This window comes from Bufo gargarizans, chromosome 8 (assembly GCF_014858855.1).
Source record: "Bufo gargarizans isolate SCDJY-AF-19 chromosome 8, ASM1485885v1, whole genome shotgun sequence".
In the NCBI taxonomy this organism is placed as follows: domain Eukaryota; kingdom Metazoa; phylum Chordata; class Amphibia; order Anura; family Bufonidae; genus Bufo; species Bufo gargarizans.
In genome coordinates, this window is record NC_058087.1 from 152,869,329 (window position 1) to 152,886,457 (window position 17,129).

Genomic DNA, 17,129 nt, shown 5'->3' on the forward strand with positions numbered 1-17,129 from the left:
GTTGTTATAGCCTTAAAGCGGCCATTAACCCCAGTCCATATACCCTATTGAGGCAAAAGGACATGCTATGTGGGGTCCCTCAAATGGCAAGGAACCGGTCTGTAAGAAGGGCTTCTGGCAGGGGAAACCTCATCTAAATGGCCACCGTGTAATACTACATTTTCCCTATAGAGGTCGCTGCAGGGGAATATCTGGCAAAGTCAGCAATTTGCAATGATTGCTTTAGAGCAGGCATGCTCAACCTGAGGCCCTCCAGCTGTTGCAAAACTACAACTCCCAGCATGCCCAAACAGCCTACAGCTATCAGCCTACAGCAGGGCATTGTGGGAGTTGTAGTTTTACAACAGCTGGAGGGCCGCAGGTTGAGCATGCCTGCTTTAGGGGAACTTGGCTGCTTTCTGATAACGGTTGTCTCTGCAAAATGTGTCACTTTGACAGAGTTACTGAAGTAATGATGTCAATGTGATGTCCTAATGTGCTAATGGGTACAATTACACCTAATAATCAGTCACAAAGCACCAAACAGGCGGGCGAACAGGAAAGCATGTCCTTGTCCTGCGGAGTCATATGGCACATCCCATGGTCCTTAGGCACTGATTGCCGGCATGAATTGGCAGCAGCCCTATGGCTCTGATCAGCGTTGTCCAGATGCTGTGTATTCTGCCCCTGACTATACAATAATATACCCACCATGCGGCCTCAAGAAATTGCAAAAAAGAAATTACAGAAGACAAAGAGGGACATTTATCATTCCTTTTACGCCCGAAAAGTGGCATTCAGAATTACAGGTGCGACTTTTTAACTGCAACTTTTTTTTTTTATTGTCGCATTTCCCCTTTTTCGTCGTCCTCGCCACTTTTCTAAAAGGGAGTGTGGCAAGGGCGGCCAAGAGGGCATGGCCATCTGCAGCAACACATGTATCTGGGGTAAATGAAGACAGAAATCTACGGCAGCTGTGAGCGGTCATAGATTTCTGGTCAGGCGCGCAGAATGCAGGGGGATGCGCCTAATTTATGATGAAGCGTAAATTGGGCGCATCCTCAGGCAGCGCAGGGGATATCAAGACATGCGCAGAAAGCTCCAGTCTTGATTAACCTCCACCAAAGTGCGCTATTTTCCTAGCATCTCTGCCACAGAAGTCACAGCAGTTGGAGTCCCACCGATCGGACCTAATGGAATATCCTTGTCTACTGAGAAAATGGCAGGAATGATGCAGGTATTTGTGCCTTTGTACTTACTGTAATGCCTCGAGCGATGTCATATCAGGAAGTATACTGGCCAGTTCTTCAGCTCCCATGTCACAGATATTGTTATTAAATAGGCTGAAAATGAGAAAAAGAACAGAAACATCCTCATATTAATCTTTAAACCAAGCATAAGTCAATTACTGCTGAGGATGCTTGGATGTACCTTAAAGATCGGACATATGGATGTCCTGGGGGGGGGGGGGGGGGCGGTGTAAGCATTCAGAAGAGAGACGCTCTGCAAACCACTGCCTCTATGGCAGACTGGACCGGTCTAAGCGGCCATTCAGATGTTTTTAATGCTATATGTCCTATTGGAAATTGTCTTTGTGTCCAGTTTTCCCCAATGAAATGTCAGGTGGAAATATGCTCGGTTTTAAGCAGCGGCCATTAGTGCTGCTGTGACTAGTGTGGCATATACTTCTTAGTTATACTGACACCTCAGCACACGTCTTGAGTGGCTTTTGTGGGTGCTCGTCTCCTGGTGCCTCCTTCCACCCGCGGAGTGAGATTATGGCTTTAAATGAGTTTTTCAGAGACAGCACACCAATGTAGTTTGCAATTCAATCTTTATTTTACCAGTGGTATATTCTCAAGTTATTTCATGACATTTATTGCTGTTTGCAACGTTTCGGGCCCATTCGGTGCCCTTTGTCAAGCTGATTGACCGGTCCTCATGTTTCCACGGCGTGGAAACATGAGGACCGGTCAATCAGCTTGACAAAGGGCACCGAATGGGCCCGTAACGTTTCAAACAGCAATAAATGTCATGAAATAACTTGAGAATATACCACTGGTAAAATAAAGATTGAATTGCAAACTAGTGTGGCATATACACTATATACACCGTAGGACATGTTGGCTAATCTCTCAATTTTAAAATCAGTTTGAGGGTTTAGTAAGACCGCAGAGTGCACCTGTCTTTGCTATTATTTTGTTATATTGTTATATTGATTATCACATCCACATAATTGCTTCTTGTGTAGGATGTCTATTGTGGTACTTGTGGTTCGCTGCGGTCATCCTCCACCGTATGCATTTTTGCTGGGGATCGTCATTAGCAACGGGCCACAAGTGCAGGATTAGCTGCCCTGTATATATATGCACAACTGCATGTGGTTTTGAGCATTTCCTGCCTGTTTAATACCACACCATTCTTTTCAGTTTGTATATAGAGATGCCTGGAGGTGTATAAACTCCAATTTAAATGAGCCTGTTTTCCATCTACAGGCTACATTTAGGTGCACCTGCGAGGCCTGGGCCATATCAGCCAGTCTTGAGTGGGACTTGCAGACTCCTCCCTCCTCCCATTGCTAGCATGGTTCCATGCTGGAGGTAACTGGTGAGTTGTCTGTGAGTCGGACCTCATGCTCCTGTAATTTGCCCACTGGCTCCTGGTATTGCCCATACGGCTCAGGTAGGTGAGTGTTAGATCCCGAGCTACTTGAGAAACCTTGGCGCGGTGCTTGGGCTCAGACATGTCCTCCTAGTAGGACATGTTGGCTAATGTCTCAATTTTAAAATCAGTCTGAGGGTTTAGTAAGACCGCAGAGTGCACCTGTCTTTGCTATTATTTTGTCATATTGTTATATTGATTATCACATCCACATAATTGCTTCTTGTGTAGGATGTCTATTGTGGTACTTGTGGTCCGCTGCGGTCATCCTCCACTGTATGTATTTGTGCTGGGGATCGTCATTAGTAACGGGCCACAAGTGCAGGATTTGCACCCCTGTGTATATATATATATATATATATATATATATATGCACAACTGCATGTGGGTTTGAGCATTTCCTGCCTGTTTAATACCACACCATTCTTTTCAGTTTGTACATATACACTATATAGTAGAAAACAATATACAGCCTGCCCTGTTTGGAGCATCCCATACCAGGGCGTACTGAGATCTTAACGTGGCCCTGGAAGTGGCACAGAATACCATCCCACAGAACCAAATACCACAGTGCAGCCCAGAATACCATCCCACAGAACCAAATACCACAGTGCAGCCCAAAATACAATCCCACAGAACCAAATACCACAGTGCAACCCAAAATACCATTCCACAGAACCAAATACCACAGTGCAACCCAAAATACCATTCCACAGAACCAAATACCACAGTGCAACCCAAAATACCATTCCACAGAACCAAATACCACAGTGCAACCCAAAATACCATTCCACAGAACCAAATACCACAGTGCAACCCAAAATACCATCCCACAGAACCAAATACCACAGTGCAGCCCAGAATACCATCCCACAGAACCAAATACCACAGTGCAACCCAAAATACCATCCCACAGAACCAAATACCACAGTGCAGCCCAGAATACCATCCCACAGAACCAAATACCACAGTGCAGCACAAAATACCTCCCCAGAAGCTTGTCCTTCTGTGGTGGCCATCAACAGCTGCCACGTTCTGTCCACCTTAGGAGGTGAGATGTGGGCCAAAGCACCAACCCAGTATGCTGCCTGGACTTCTCCTAATAATGTGTAAATAATTTTATTTTTAAGGGTATTTTAAGGATATATATCTTGGAGTTACTAATAATGACTCCTATAATTCCCCCAGGAGTATGTACACGGCCAGCAGCAGTGAGGAGGGCTCGGGTGGACTTATAGGCATCAGCCCACCTGGAAAATTCCCTGTAGGGTCTATGGTCAATCCACCTCTGTCCCATACCATGCCAGTTTGCTGTTGGTGTGGCCATGCAGGGCATCAATCCTAGTCTGTTACTGGTACTTAGATAGGACTCAATGCTTCATCGCTATAGTTACCTCATGTCCAATCTAATGAATGTTCGTTCATCATGCACATACTACCTCCTATTGGCATGACGATGCATTGCTTTGCAAGCGGTCATTATTCTACCCTGCAGCTGTAAAGATGATAATCCCCCAAAAGAAATACCCGTCTGTTAAACAGTTTGTAAATCTGGTTATAATTTATAGTAAGGTCTTATGATATGAGATCATTCTGAAAGAAGAGTACGGGAAATACGTTGTAGCAGATAACGGCATGTATACAAATATGATTTTACAGTTTCACATTGAATCATACAGAGGCGACCATTCAGTATGGCAGTTCATGTGCATCCATTCTGCACTTACCTCAGTGTCTGTAATGAGCGCAGCGATGGAAGAGCAGCTGCTAGTTTCTTTGCTCCCACACTAGAAATATTGTTCTGTGATAGACTGCGTAAAACATAAGGGCTGTTAGATTTCTTACTTATACGATGGACGATGTAAAATATTTTGGAGAGATTTAGGACTGGGAGTTTTTGGGCTGGTGCACTCAATGCTGAATTCAACAGCTCAAAGTGCAACTCCCTAATACAGTGTTACTACTGGCCTGAGAACGCTCCACATAGAAGGCGAGGACTTCAGCTTCCACATCTTATTCCCACCAGAAGCTGCAGTTTATGGCAGCCTGTAGTACGTTGCTGTGCAGGACTTGCTTTTGGTCAAACAACTTTAATGGGTGACATACTATATAATACATCTTTATAGGCTGCTCTATGTGTGAGCAAACAACCACAGCACATACAATGGAACGGAACTTGTTCCATGTGTGATGGGGAGATACCAAATGCACGCTGCCAACCTGAGGGGCAAGAGAGGGTCAAGACCCTAGTCAATTATTTCAACCATAAAGGCCCTTTTATATGGGCAAATTATCAGTACGATTATGGGGAACGCCCCTGGGATTTGCCCATAAAAATGTGCCACTGATCACTCGATGAATGCACAAGCATTGGGTGAAAGCATTGTTGATGTGGCACCCAAAATCATAATTTCAAGGCAGCGGTCTGCTACCCAGAAACAATGAACTTGTATACAGATGAGCGATTGCTCGTCCCCATGCAGAGGAGACGATTGCTGCATGTAAATGCAGCTCTCACCTCTGCTGACTAGCAGGCAGTTACTCAGTTTGTTCCTGTTAATTGCCTTGTCAGTCGGCCCTTGTAAAGGGGCCTTGTAACCTAAACCTGTGATGGCTAACCTCCGCCACTCCAGCTGTGGTAAAACTATGACTCCCAGCATGCTCCATTCATTTCTGTGGAGTTCCGAGAGCAGCCAAGGAAGTACATCTTGGGAGTTGTAGTTTTACCACAGCTGGAGTGCCGGAGGTTAGCCTTACGAACCTAAACTGTCTGCCCCCATACTCTCAGGAAGAGTGATATTGGACTCTTTAGACGGGGATATAAAGCACTTGCGTAGAGGGAGGATAAAAGGGATTGTACAATTTTAGAAAACCAGGACTGCTATCTTACAGAAACAGCACCCACCAATTTTGTCCACAGGTTATATTTGCTATTAAAAAGGAGTCTGTTGACCCTGCAAAACTGCTAACAGAGCTAGGTAGGGGTTGCGGTGCGGTGGGTAATCATGGCAGCTTTTATTATCAGCATAACTGAGAAAATTATTTTTTACTTTGCCAGTAAAGTGCACACACCTGCAAGCCCCCACCATAAAGTGCTGTCTGTCTTGAGCTGCTTTACAGTGCCTCTCCTCTTCTCTGACTGTCAGCTGTCACCTGGCTGGCTTCTACAGCAGAGCAGAAGAAGGTATTTGGGTTATGAATCAGCTCAGTTCTCAATCAGCAGTTTATTGTGAGAAAATGCCTCCTGGGCACTGGCGGGAGCGGCACCTGGCAAAATAGTCCTACTGATGATAAAAGCTGACATAAAGACATGATTACCCACTTTGGCCCGACCCCAATCTAGTTTTGTCAACATTTCTGCAGGGTCAGAACTGCTGACAGACTCCCTTAGGAGATTGAGCTAAGCTGCAAAGTCATGTGGACACATGGGAAGACAATAAAAGGGCAGCATGTACAGTTGAGATCCAATGACTCAACAGTAGGACTTGCTGGGCCGACCAGAATCTCACAGTACATTTTATGACCCTGCACCGGGTCTCTTTACATAGAAATCCTGTTTTCGTTATTAAGCCAGAACTGGGACTTCCATTAATGACTTTCACAACCTGCATCCTGGGTTCCTGTAAATCTGGGCATGTCCAGAACAGATAAAAATACAAGGAATATCTAGTTCTATAGGCGTATCCATGTAACAGATGCAGGGTGTCTGCAGGCTAGTTTAACATAGGCAGCAGAGCCGGAAGAGAACAGCCTGCCGGAGTCCTCCGGATCCGGCATTACCGGACACTGCCTTCTGCCTGCCAGAACTCATTGACTATAATGGGGTCTGGCACAGATCCGACCACTACCCGGCAAATATGCAGAGAATCAGACGGACAGAGACCGAGGCACGCAGTGGTTTTTGTCCGGCCAATTCCCAGCATTCATGTGAAACTAGCCTTAGCAAAATAATATGTAATCAGTTTGAAAAAAAATAACATTTCTACTAGCACGGCATACACTAAACTGGATGATCATAACTTTGGATGGCCTTCAAAATGTCTGGCATTTAACAACAACTGGCCAAAAGCCCAAATCAACATTCCTTCTCGGTGTTTCTGTAAATATCAGCACACTTCCGGAAATGTATTAATGATTCCCTAATACTTACTCCAGGGTCTGTAGGTACTGCAGCTCTGCAAAGGTCTCTGCCAGCTTCTCCACTCCTTTATCGCCAATGTGATTCTCTGTCAGGTTGTTTAAACTGTATAGGAAGTATCGTGATTAACCGATCAGATAAAGGCTACGATTACATCACATTCAGTAGTCTGCCACTGCCTCATGTCATCTCTTACTGTAAATGAGTGACATCTGAGCACCATTAAGACTCTTCAGAGTACACCGGCGGCACATATAAAGGGGTCACCTGTATTTTTCTTACATATTAAAACCAGATGCTGATACCAGATACAGTCCTCTTTTCTAATTCTTTTTTATTTTCTGACCATGATTATGGGAGTGGACATCTTGACTTCTGAGCTCCTGTTAACATCATTTAGAGATATGCCTTACATGGTCCATAGACACATAGAGAGGAGCAGACCTCATTGACTTCTATGGGAGAGTTTTTAAGGCATCCTCTATGACCGGTGGAGAGGTCATTATACAGGGAGGGAGTAGATAAGCTGTAACCCGATTGTGAATGGTGGTTCCTGTGTTATCTCATTAGAGGTGTTATTATCTGCCAGTCCTGTCTATGATGATAATTAGATGACTGTTAAATAGTTATCTCTATAGACCAGGAAGTGTTGACATTATTCCATACAGCAAACAGCAGCAGGAGCAGTAGGATAAATATGACACATTGTTTGGCCTAGTGGCCAGTACTACAACTGAAGGATTTTAGAATTTGTTTAAAATTGAGAATTTAGAATAACATCACCAGAAATTCGAAAAAATATTAAAAACATTAAAAAAATTGATTTACACCTGCTCAACCTGCGGCCCTCCAGCTGTTGCAAAACTACAACTCCTATCATTCCTGGACAGGCTACAGCTATCAGCCTACAGAATGGCATGGTGGGAGTTGTAGTTTTACAACAGCTGGAGGGCCACAGGTTTAGCATCCCTGATTTAAACAATAGGTAATTTTCTAATGAAACATTCCCATTAAAAATACAGCATGAGGACAGTGTAAGTGCCTCCCTAAGGAAACTAGGTTCCAGACGTAAGTTTGTGACTAAGCGTATGTCTGTATTCAAAGGAAGATTAACTGGCTTGTGTCCTATGCAACTCTTCCATACAGCTGCACTGTGTATGTGTATGTATGTATATATATATATATATATATATAGACACAAAATAGGCAGCACTCCAAGTAAAGTGAAAAGGTGGTGTCAAGCCTCATTGTGCTGGGCTGAAATGTTGCCTTGGGAATAAACGGGTCCACCACCTTTTCACTTTACTTGGAGTGCTGCCTCATTTTGTCTTCTTGGATCTTTTAGTGGACTACTGCCTATTGTCCGGGAGGGAACAGTACTTATGAATTAGGCTACATTCACATGGTCGTATTTTTGGTCTCTTCGGATTTGTATTTTTTGCGGATTGCATGCGGACCCATTTATTTCTATAGGGCCATAAAAAATCCAAACAGCACACGGATGTTATTCTTGTGCTGTCTGCATTGGTGTGGCCGTTCCATAAATGATATAACATGTCCTATTCTTGTCTGTTTTGCGAACAGGAATAGGCATTTCTTTAATAGGGCTCTCGGAAAGTGAGATGCACACGCCCAGTATCTGTATTTTGCACATCTGCGGTTTGCGGACAACAAAACAGATACAGCCATGTGAATGTAGCCTAAGATGAACACATCATTGGGTATTTATATGTTACTAAGGTGATCTATTTTAAAGCCATATATGACTTTTCCTACTTGATGGGCAGAGTCAAGGTGCCTACACACTGCTGATATATATATATATATATATATATATATATATATACACATATACAGTACAGACCAAAAGTTTGGACACACCTTCGCATTCAAAGAGTTTTCTTTATTTTCATGACTATAAAAATTGTAGATTCACACTGAAGGCATCAAAACTATGAATTAACACATGTGGAATTATATACATAACAAAAAAGTGTGAAACAACTGAAAATAGGTCATATTCTAGGTTCTTCAAAGTAGCCACCTTTTGCTTTGATTACTGCTTTGCACACTCTTGGCATTATCTTGATGAGCTTCAAGAGGTAGTCACCTGAAATGGTCTTCCAACAGCCTTGAAGGAGTTCCCAGAGATGCTTAGCACTTGTTGGCCCTTTTGCCTTCACTCTGCGGTCCAGCTCACCCCAAACCATCTCGATTGGGTTCAGGTCCGGTGACTGTGAAGGCCAGGTCATCTGGCGCAGCACCCCATTACTCTCCTTCATGGTCAAATAGCCCTTACACAGCCTGGAGGTTGTCCTGTTGAAAAATAAATGATGGTCCAACTAAACGCAAACCGGATGGAATAGCATGCCGCTGCAAGATGCTGTGGTAGCCATGCTGGTTCAGTATGCCTTCAATTTTGAATAAATCCCCAACAGTGTCACCAGCAAAGCACCCCCACACCATCACTCCTCCTCCTCCATGCTTCACGGTGGGAACCAGGCATGTAGAGTCCATCCGTTCACCTTTTCTGCGTCGCACAAAGACACGGTGGTTGGAACCAAAGATCTCAAATTTGGACTCATCAGACCAAAGCACAGATTTCCACTGATCTAATGTCCATTCCTTGTGTTCTTTAGTCCAAACAAGTCTCTTCTGCTTGTTGCCTGTCCTTAGCAGTGGCTTCCTAGCAGATATTCTACCATGAAGGCCTGATTCACACAGTCTCCTCTTAACAGTTGTTCTAGAGATGTGTCTGCTGCTAGAACTCTGTGTGGCATTGACCTGGTCTCTAATCTGAGCTGCTGTTAACCTGCGATTTCTGAGGCTGGTGACTCGGATGAACTTATCCTCTGCAGCAGAGGTGACTCTTGGTCTTCCTTTCCTGGGGCGGTCCGCATGTGAGCCAGTTTCTTTGTAGTGCTTGATGGTTTTTGTGACTGCACTTGGGGACACTTTTAAAGTTTTCCCAATTTTTCGGACTGACTGACCTTCATTTCTTAAAGTAATGATGGCCACTCGTTTTTCTTTACTTATCTGCTTTTTTCTTGCCATAATACAAATTCTAACAGTCTATTCAGTAGGACTATCAGCTGTGTATCCACCTGACTTCTCCACAACGCAACTGATGGTCTTAACCCCATTTATAAGGCAAGAAATCCCACTTATTAAACCTGACAGGGCACACCTGTGAAGTGAAAACCATTTCAGGTGACTACCTCTTGAAGCTTAACCCTGCTTTCACACCTGAGCGTTTCTCAAACGCGCGTTTTACGCGCGTTTTTATCCCCCTTTTTATGTAATAGTAAACGCGCGTTTGACGCGCGTTTGTGTGATTGACTGCAGAGTCCTATGGCCACAAACGCGCGTCAAAACGCCCCAAAGAAGCTCAAGTACTTGATTATGCGTCGGGCGTTTTACAGCGCGATCGTACGCGCTGTAAAACGCCCAGGTGAGAACCATTCCCATAGGGAAGCATTGGTTTTCATGTGTTGAGCGTTTTACAGCGCGTTTGAACGCGCTGTAAAACGCTCAGGTGTGAACTTAGGGTAAGAGAATGCCAAGAGTGTGTAAAGCAGTAATCAAAGCAAAAGGTGGCTACATTGAAGAACCTAGAATATGACATATTTTCTGTTGTTTCACACTTTTTTGTTATGTATATAATTCCACATGTGTTAATTCATAGTTTTGATGCCTTCAGTGTGAATCTACAATGTTCATAGTCATGAAAATAAAGAAAACTCTTTGAATGAGAAGGTGTGTCCAAACTTTTGGTCCGTACTGTGTATATATATATATATATATATATATTTTACTACTAATATATGTAGGTCCTTATCAGTTATGACTTACTTTAAGGAACACACATGAAGAAATCACTCATTTTATTTCTCAGAATCACAGCAGTCATATTTTATGGTCCACAACAGTGTTCCTCAACTCAAGTCCTCAGGGCTCAACTACCAGTCATGGTTTCAGGATTTCCTTAGTATCGAGCAGGGGATATAATTAGTGTCAATACATTAGGACTTACCACAGTTATTGATTCTGTGGGATATCCACAAATTATGACCGACAGGTGTGCTCTAAGGACTAGAGTAGAGAAACACTAGTCTACAATGCCCAACTACAAATGATTTGAGTTTAATTCAGTCACTGTTTTTCGTTATGGGTAATTTAGACTTTTCGTAGTCTAGGACACTGTATTGCTTACTCTAAGTGTTGAAGAGCGGGTAGTTTGGGAAGAATTTCCACAAGTTTCAAGAAGCCATCTTGTCCATGTTTCTTCCCGAGCCTAAAATACGAGAACATGGTAAATTAACACAACACTGTACATAAATTACTGTTTGAGATCGCCATGATTTGCAATATTCTATGTGACAACCATACAGGATGATATAATTTGTGACTGTCCCAATGAATCTCGGATACCTATTTCTGTATAAGATAAGGAAAGAAAGTAATCCTGGAAAAATAACAAAAGAAGACTTGAAGAAAAGGTAGAACACAGATGTGTGGGTAAAAACTGAATGAAGGATGGAACACAGACCATAATAGAGATCAGAGGTGGTTTAAGATGGGAAGTTTTTTCTAGTCAAGTGATGTATTATGATGATTATATGCAAAATATATCCCTCAACTGCCATATGGTGTTTCAAAGGGTTTATGGGGATGTCCAGGATAAAAAAAACAAGGTTGCTTGTCCACAAATTGTGTGTGCTATTTCAGATTGTTCCAATTCACTTCAGTGTATGAGCTACAATACCACACACAACCCATGGCAGGGGTGACACTATTTCTGGAAGAAAACCAAACCATCAGAATCTGTGTCCACTATGCTAGTGCATTTCTCTGTGATTGTGCACTGCTATGTCTGTAGAGCAGTACATAAATGAATGAGCACCTTTAGTCCAGCAGAAGTGACACATACATTTTATTAAAGTCTACTCTCTAATGACCAAGAACAATGCTTAACCAACAAAAAGAGAGAGAATCAAAGTGCTGTCTCTTCTCCTATGTTCAGCATACAGAGCTAGGACAATTATGGGTCCTGCTTTAAATTTATGTGAAGGATTACTGTAATTTCACTCAATTTTGCATAAATGAGTAGTAAAGGTGAGGAGAAAAATGCATAGAGTTATCAGCTGTTTTCTCATTAAATAACTTTCTCTCTAAAATTTGTGAGAAATCCATCTTGTTAAAAACATGTCAGATGCCCTGTTTACTGAAAGATCAGGTTACATCAATCCATGGAAGTCTATACAGGAAGTCTATACAGAGAGCACGAGGAAGTAAAAGTGCAGAGCGAAACAAGCAGACGGGGAGAGACAGATATGATTCAGCAGCTTGTAGTAAGTGCTTTATTCACATCTACATGGTTCAGTACTTCTATATATTTTACTATGCTTCCGGTGCCTCTGAGTGAGTCTGCTGTTTCTATGTGTTTTCTATAGGGAGCAGCTAGTCTCTACCCATCAGCTCAGATAGAACTGAGAATTAGAAATGCAGCATATAAGGGAGAAATGGCAGATACAGGTCACATAATGGCCATATTTAGTGCTCTAACTCATGCTTACACGCATGGAAACTTATTCTGGAACATTATCTGAAAGTTTAAGTATACTTTAAGCAAAGGTATAATACTTCCTCAGTGAAATAGTACATTTGTAGCTATAGAAATATAAGCAGACCTGAGGGAGGAGGGGTCCACAGATGATTAAAAATAAAATTATAATTTAGCTAAATATAAAAGCACATTGCATTCTATAGATGGGATTACCCATTTACTTGAGTATAACATTGTGCTGTAGCAAACTGTGAATAACAAGTTGTGTGGTGTTAACATCTCATTCACTGCAGCAGTAATATTCATGTGTAATATCAGCCCTCCCAGTCCACCATTTAGATTAGGCAATGTTATATAAGATACAATACCCAAATATGACGCTCCTCAGATTTTTTACAGCTGGAATTTCCATGTCAAGTGAAGAATCTGGAGAGCTGGAAATAAATGCAACAGATGCAATGCATTAGGAAATGAAGGATTTTCTAATGGCTCATCAGTTTAAACTGTATCCGATGTTAGTGTATACATAATGTGCATCATGGTTCCTGTAATAATGGAATGATGCCAATGTAAACAGAGCCCAATATAAATTCTTACCCGTTACAAATGTCATTCTGGATGTCTACAAGAGCTACCAGATCTGTGACATCTTTCAGGCTTTCTACTTTGAAGGGTTCTAATGTGAACTTATTTATGCACTTCTTCAGTAGTATATTCTGTCCATTGGCTAGTAATGTCTTCCAGAGGTTAACTGTATCACTGAGGGAGGCCCTGTACAAAAAAAACATATGTTTTATTAATGTAATTTTTACTAATTTCACTCCTCTATGTCCTGTGGTCACACACAGTGCTCAGCTGAGTCTAGTTTGGTAGCAGTATCGTGATCCAAGGGACCGTTTACATCGGCAGGTTATGGGTTAATAAAAATTCTGATGAGGTTCATTCACAATTACTGACCCGGGGTAATGTGCCTCTGGTCAACCAACAAACGAGCAAATGCTCATTAGCAATCCAATCGCCTATGTAGCACAAAATATCACGGTTACTTGACAGCACACATGTAAACAGGTATGTGCTGCTGACAGTGAAACTGTATGGGGATGAAGGATCGTAGTAATCATTGATTCCCATACAGTACATCACCTATCATTGCTGTAAATGTGGCTACTGAGCTGACACTAATTGTCTCATTCCTGATCATTGCCTTGTGAATGGCCTCCTGCTATACATAGGAACTTATTTGTTGCGGTCCAGTGTCCCGTCTCTATTATAATTTTCCGGTTCAGCACAGAAAACAGACATCAGCAGCACATATTTTTGTAGAATGGCACAATTACTCAAGATGTCACGGCCTGATTATCCCCCAGCAAAACTGGAAATACAACAGCTAGACTCATATTAGATCCTGGAGACGTAAACAGCTTTAGACAAATATACTGATAATCTTACATAGCTCGATACTCTTTGTTCCTGGTCATTGCCAGCTTGTTTCGCTGCATTTACATGCAGTAATTATCCCCATGCAGATTCGTTTGTCATTAGCAGGATGATCTACTGCCGACAAGCGATGATTTTATGTGCTGCATAAACCATGTATCACGTGACCATACAGCATTTTTCTTATTTGTCAGGTTATTGAAGGCACATTTACATGGGAACTTTAGTTCCCAATATCTGCCCCGATAATCTGACCAGGTGGGTAACTGGGGCTTTAAACTTCCTACACTTTAATGGAATGGAATTTTCTATCAGTTTTTGTAAACCAAAAACTAGAAGGGGGTCCAAAACAAACAACATGCAGAAACTAATACTAAGGCCACGGGGGCTCTATAAAACCTCAGCGTTGCCCCTCTGAGTCAAATTAAAGATTCTGTTATGCTCCTGACATTCTACAGAGGCATTTTTTCCCTGTAAGTAAAGATTTTATGGGGGACATCTCTGTAATGCACTGCTATGTAGAGGAACAATAGACCAGGTTTGGCTGGCATGGGCATTTGACACAGCGTCTCAATGAATGTAAATTCACTGCCTGGAGGACTTTGTTTCAAGACTAAGTAAATTATTTTTTTTTTCCCAACATCCAGTCGGTAACAGGGTTTTTCTGCAACTCACTTTTTAAGGTAATCATTCACTGAGAAATCTTAAATTGTTTCAGTTGGCATACAATTATCTTATTAACTATTAACACGCATTTGTTTTTTCAGAATAAAAAAAAAGGAAATAATTGAAAAACTGGAATAATTCCAGTTGGTTAATGAGGCTCTGAGCCGTGCATACCTGAATGATGAAATGCTTTTTAGACATACAAGTTCTTTTAAACCTTTGTGATCAATGCTTGTCTTCCTGAGATCCAAGGAAACCTTTGCTTTTGACATTTTCAAAACTTTTTTCAATACAAAGACATCAGGTGGGGTTAGTCGGGTGCCCACAAACGAAAGTTCTTCATCCAGTGTTACGACTAAACTACGCATGAGGCGCGAGTTATTGGTTTCATATACACAGTGTAAAACCTCAAGCAGTCTGTGGGGGCAGAGCTGTGAAAGCTGCAATGTTCGAAAATACTCAGCTATTTTCTTCTGTGTTTTTATACTTTTGGTGAACTTTAAAATGGGACTTCCATTGTCATGAAACAAGAGGCCAACAAGAAACCTCCGTACCACGTCTGGACAACTTTCTTGATTTCGCCTCTTTTTAGGGTCAAAAGAAACATATCTGACCAAGTTCCTGTCCTTTGTACTAGCAAGTGTATTAAGTGCTGAAGAAAAGTTCTGTACCAGAGCACTGGAAGTCATAAGCTCCATGGTATTTTCAGTGTCAGAAGGTGGTTTTGGGGTTTGTAATTCTAATTCAGTTTTTTTATCAGATTCAAAATCAAGACATGATGAGTCTACTGTGCCGTTTTGTAATGTCCCTTCACCAAAACAAGTACCAGACGCGTGTAAGTTTTTTTGAGACAAGTCATAGTATAGTGCAGCTAAAGACAAGGGTAGTTCTTTGTTTCGAGACTTTAAGTTCTCCTCTGCAAATAAGCACATCATTTTACACATAAAAGGAATATAACAGTAGGTGAACACGTACTGGAAACTTTTTATCCATTCAAGTGCATTACTGAAATCCGGCCTTTCCTTAAAATACTCTTTGATGTACCATTCCACCTGACTGGAAGAAAATCCCATCATCTCAATAATTTTGTCAACTTTTCCCAAGTACTGATTGAGTTTTTCTTTGACCCTTGCAGTTAACAGCAGGGTGCACCCACGTAGTAGTTTTTTCTGGAAAAGGCCAGTGAATAAGTCCTTTACTTTATTTGTTTTACTTGGCGATGTTGCAAAGGAACCATGAAGAAGACCTTCGGGGTCCTGAAATTCATCAAAACCATCAAAGATGAGAAGAACCTTTTCTGGATTTCTCAGAATGTACTGGTAGACATCAATGTTCTTCACTGGAGCACAAGATGACAGCTTGAAAAGGAAGTCCTTAAAGCTGTACTGCTTACTTACATCCAGATGTCTACACTCAAAATAAAACACAAAGCTAAACTGACCAAACTTTCCAGTTGACCATTCATGGCATATCTTCTTGACAAGTACAGTCTTACCCATTCCTGATTGACCAAGTAGTGCAATAATTTTAGTCTCCATTTCCTTTCTGTCTTTGTCCTCAAACAGATTCAAGAGTTGAAGGGTCTCTCTTTCCCTTTCTGCTAAATCATAATGTAATAATTCCTTTTCTGCTGTTTTGCTAATAACCTTTCCAGTTTTAGGACTGATCCTACTGTTTATAAGCGCAGTTTCGGTGTACTGGAAGTCCCTTTCCAATGCAAATATTTTATGGTATAGTTGTTTCTGGGCTTCTATAAATGAGTTCATAATTTCTGAAGGAAAGAGTTAAAAAGTAGTTAGTGATAATACACACGTACAATTGCTATTAAACAGGACATGTCAGCAGAATCAACCCTATTAAACCAGTCATGTTGCATTGTAGAGTCGCCCTGCTAATTAAAATGATACCTTTATCACCCAAATACATTTAAGGCTACTTTCAGACTAGCGTTCGGGTGTCCGCTTGTGAGCTCCGTTTGAAGGGGCTCACAAGCGGACCCGAACGCATCCGTACGGCCCTAATGCATTCTGAGTGGATGTGGATCCGCTCATAATGCATCAGTCTGGCAGCGTTCAGCCTCCGCTCCGCTCAGCAGGCGGACACCTGAACGCTGCTTGCAGCGTTCGGGTGTCCGCTTGGCCGTGCGGATCCGTCCAGACTTACAATGTAAGTCAATGGGGACGGATCCGTTTGAAGATGACACACTATGGCTCAATCTTCAAACTGATCCGTCCCCCATTGACTTTACATTGAAAGTCTGGACGGATCCGTCTGAGGCAACTTTCACACTTAGAAATTTTTTAACATTATAATGCAGACGGATCCGTACTGAACGGAGCCACCGTCTGCATTATATGAGCGGATCTGTCTCAGACGGATCCGCTCTGAACGCAAGTGTGAAAGTAGCCTAAATGGGGATTCGTGTCCCCACCTATTCCTTGGTTGAACTTGATGGACTTATGTCTTTTTTCAACCTTATTAGCTATGTAACTATTTAACATTCTGCTACTAAAGATATATCTTAGTTTTAATTTTTATGCTAATAATAATGGGGTTCAGTTCTGCAAGGGCGTGCCCTTACCCGTTGGTGCACCACAATGTCTCTACTTTCTCTACTTAGCCATGCCCCTTTCCCTTGACTGACAGGGCCAAGCATCTTCATTGTGCTTTTGCCTGGTCCTG

The 17,129-nt window shown here is 42.1% G+C and overlaps 1 protein-coding gene across 1 annotated transcript in view; it reads right to left on the reverse strand.

Annotated features, from left to right (window-relative positions):
• CIITA (class II major histocompatibility complex transactivator) overlaps positions 1-17,129 on the reverse strand; it is a gene marked incomplete at its 3' end in the record, with an annotated part of 58,939 nt that overhangs the window by 1,077 nt on the left and 40,733 nt on the right. The window contains exons 12-18 of the mRNA XM_044303353.1: positions 14,622-16,218; positions 12,942-13,115; positions 12,713-12,778; positions 10,992-11,072; positions 6,791-6,883; positions 4,368-4,451; positions 1,239-1,322 (exon numbers count right to left, since the gene is read on the reverse strand). Coding sequence (XP_044159288.1) covers positions 1,239-1,322; positions 4,368-4,451; positions 6,791-6,883; positions 10,992-11,072; positions 12,713-12,778; positions 12,942-13,115; positions 14,622-16,218 — 2,179 coding nt within the window. The remainder of the gene's footprint in view (positions 1-1,238; positions 1,323-4,367; positions 4,452-6,790; positions 6,884-10,991; positions 11,073-12,712; positions 12,779-12,941; positions 13,116-14,621; positions 16,219-17,129) is intronic.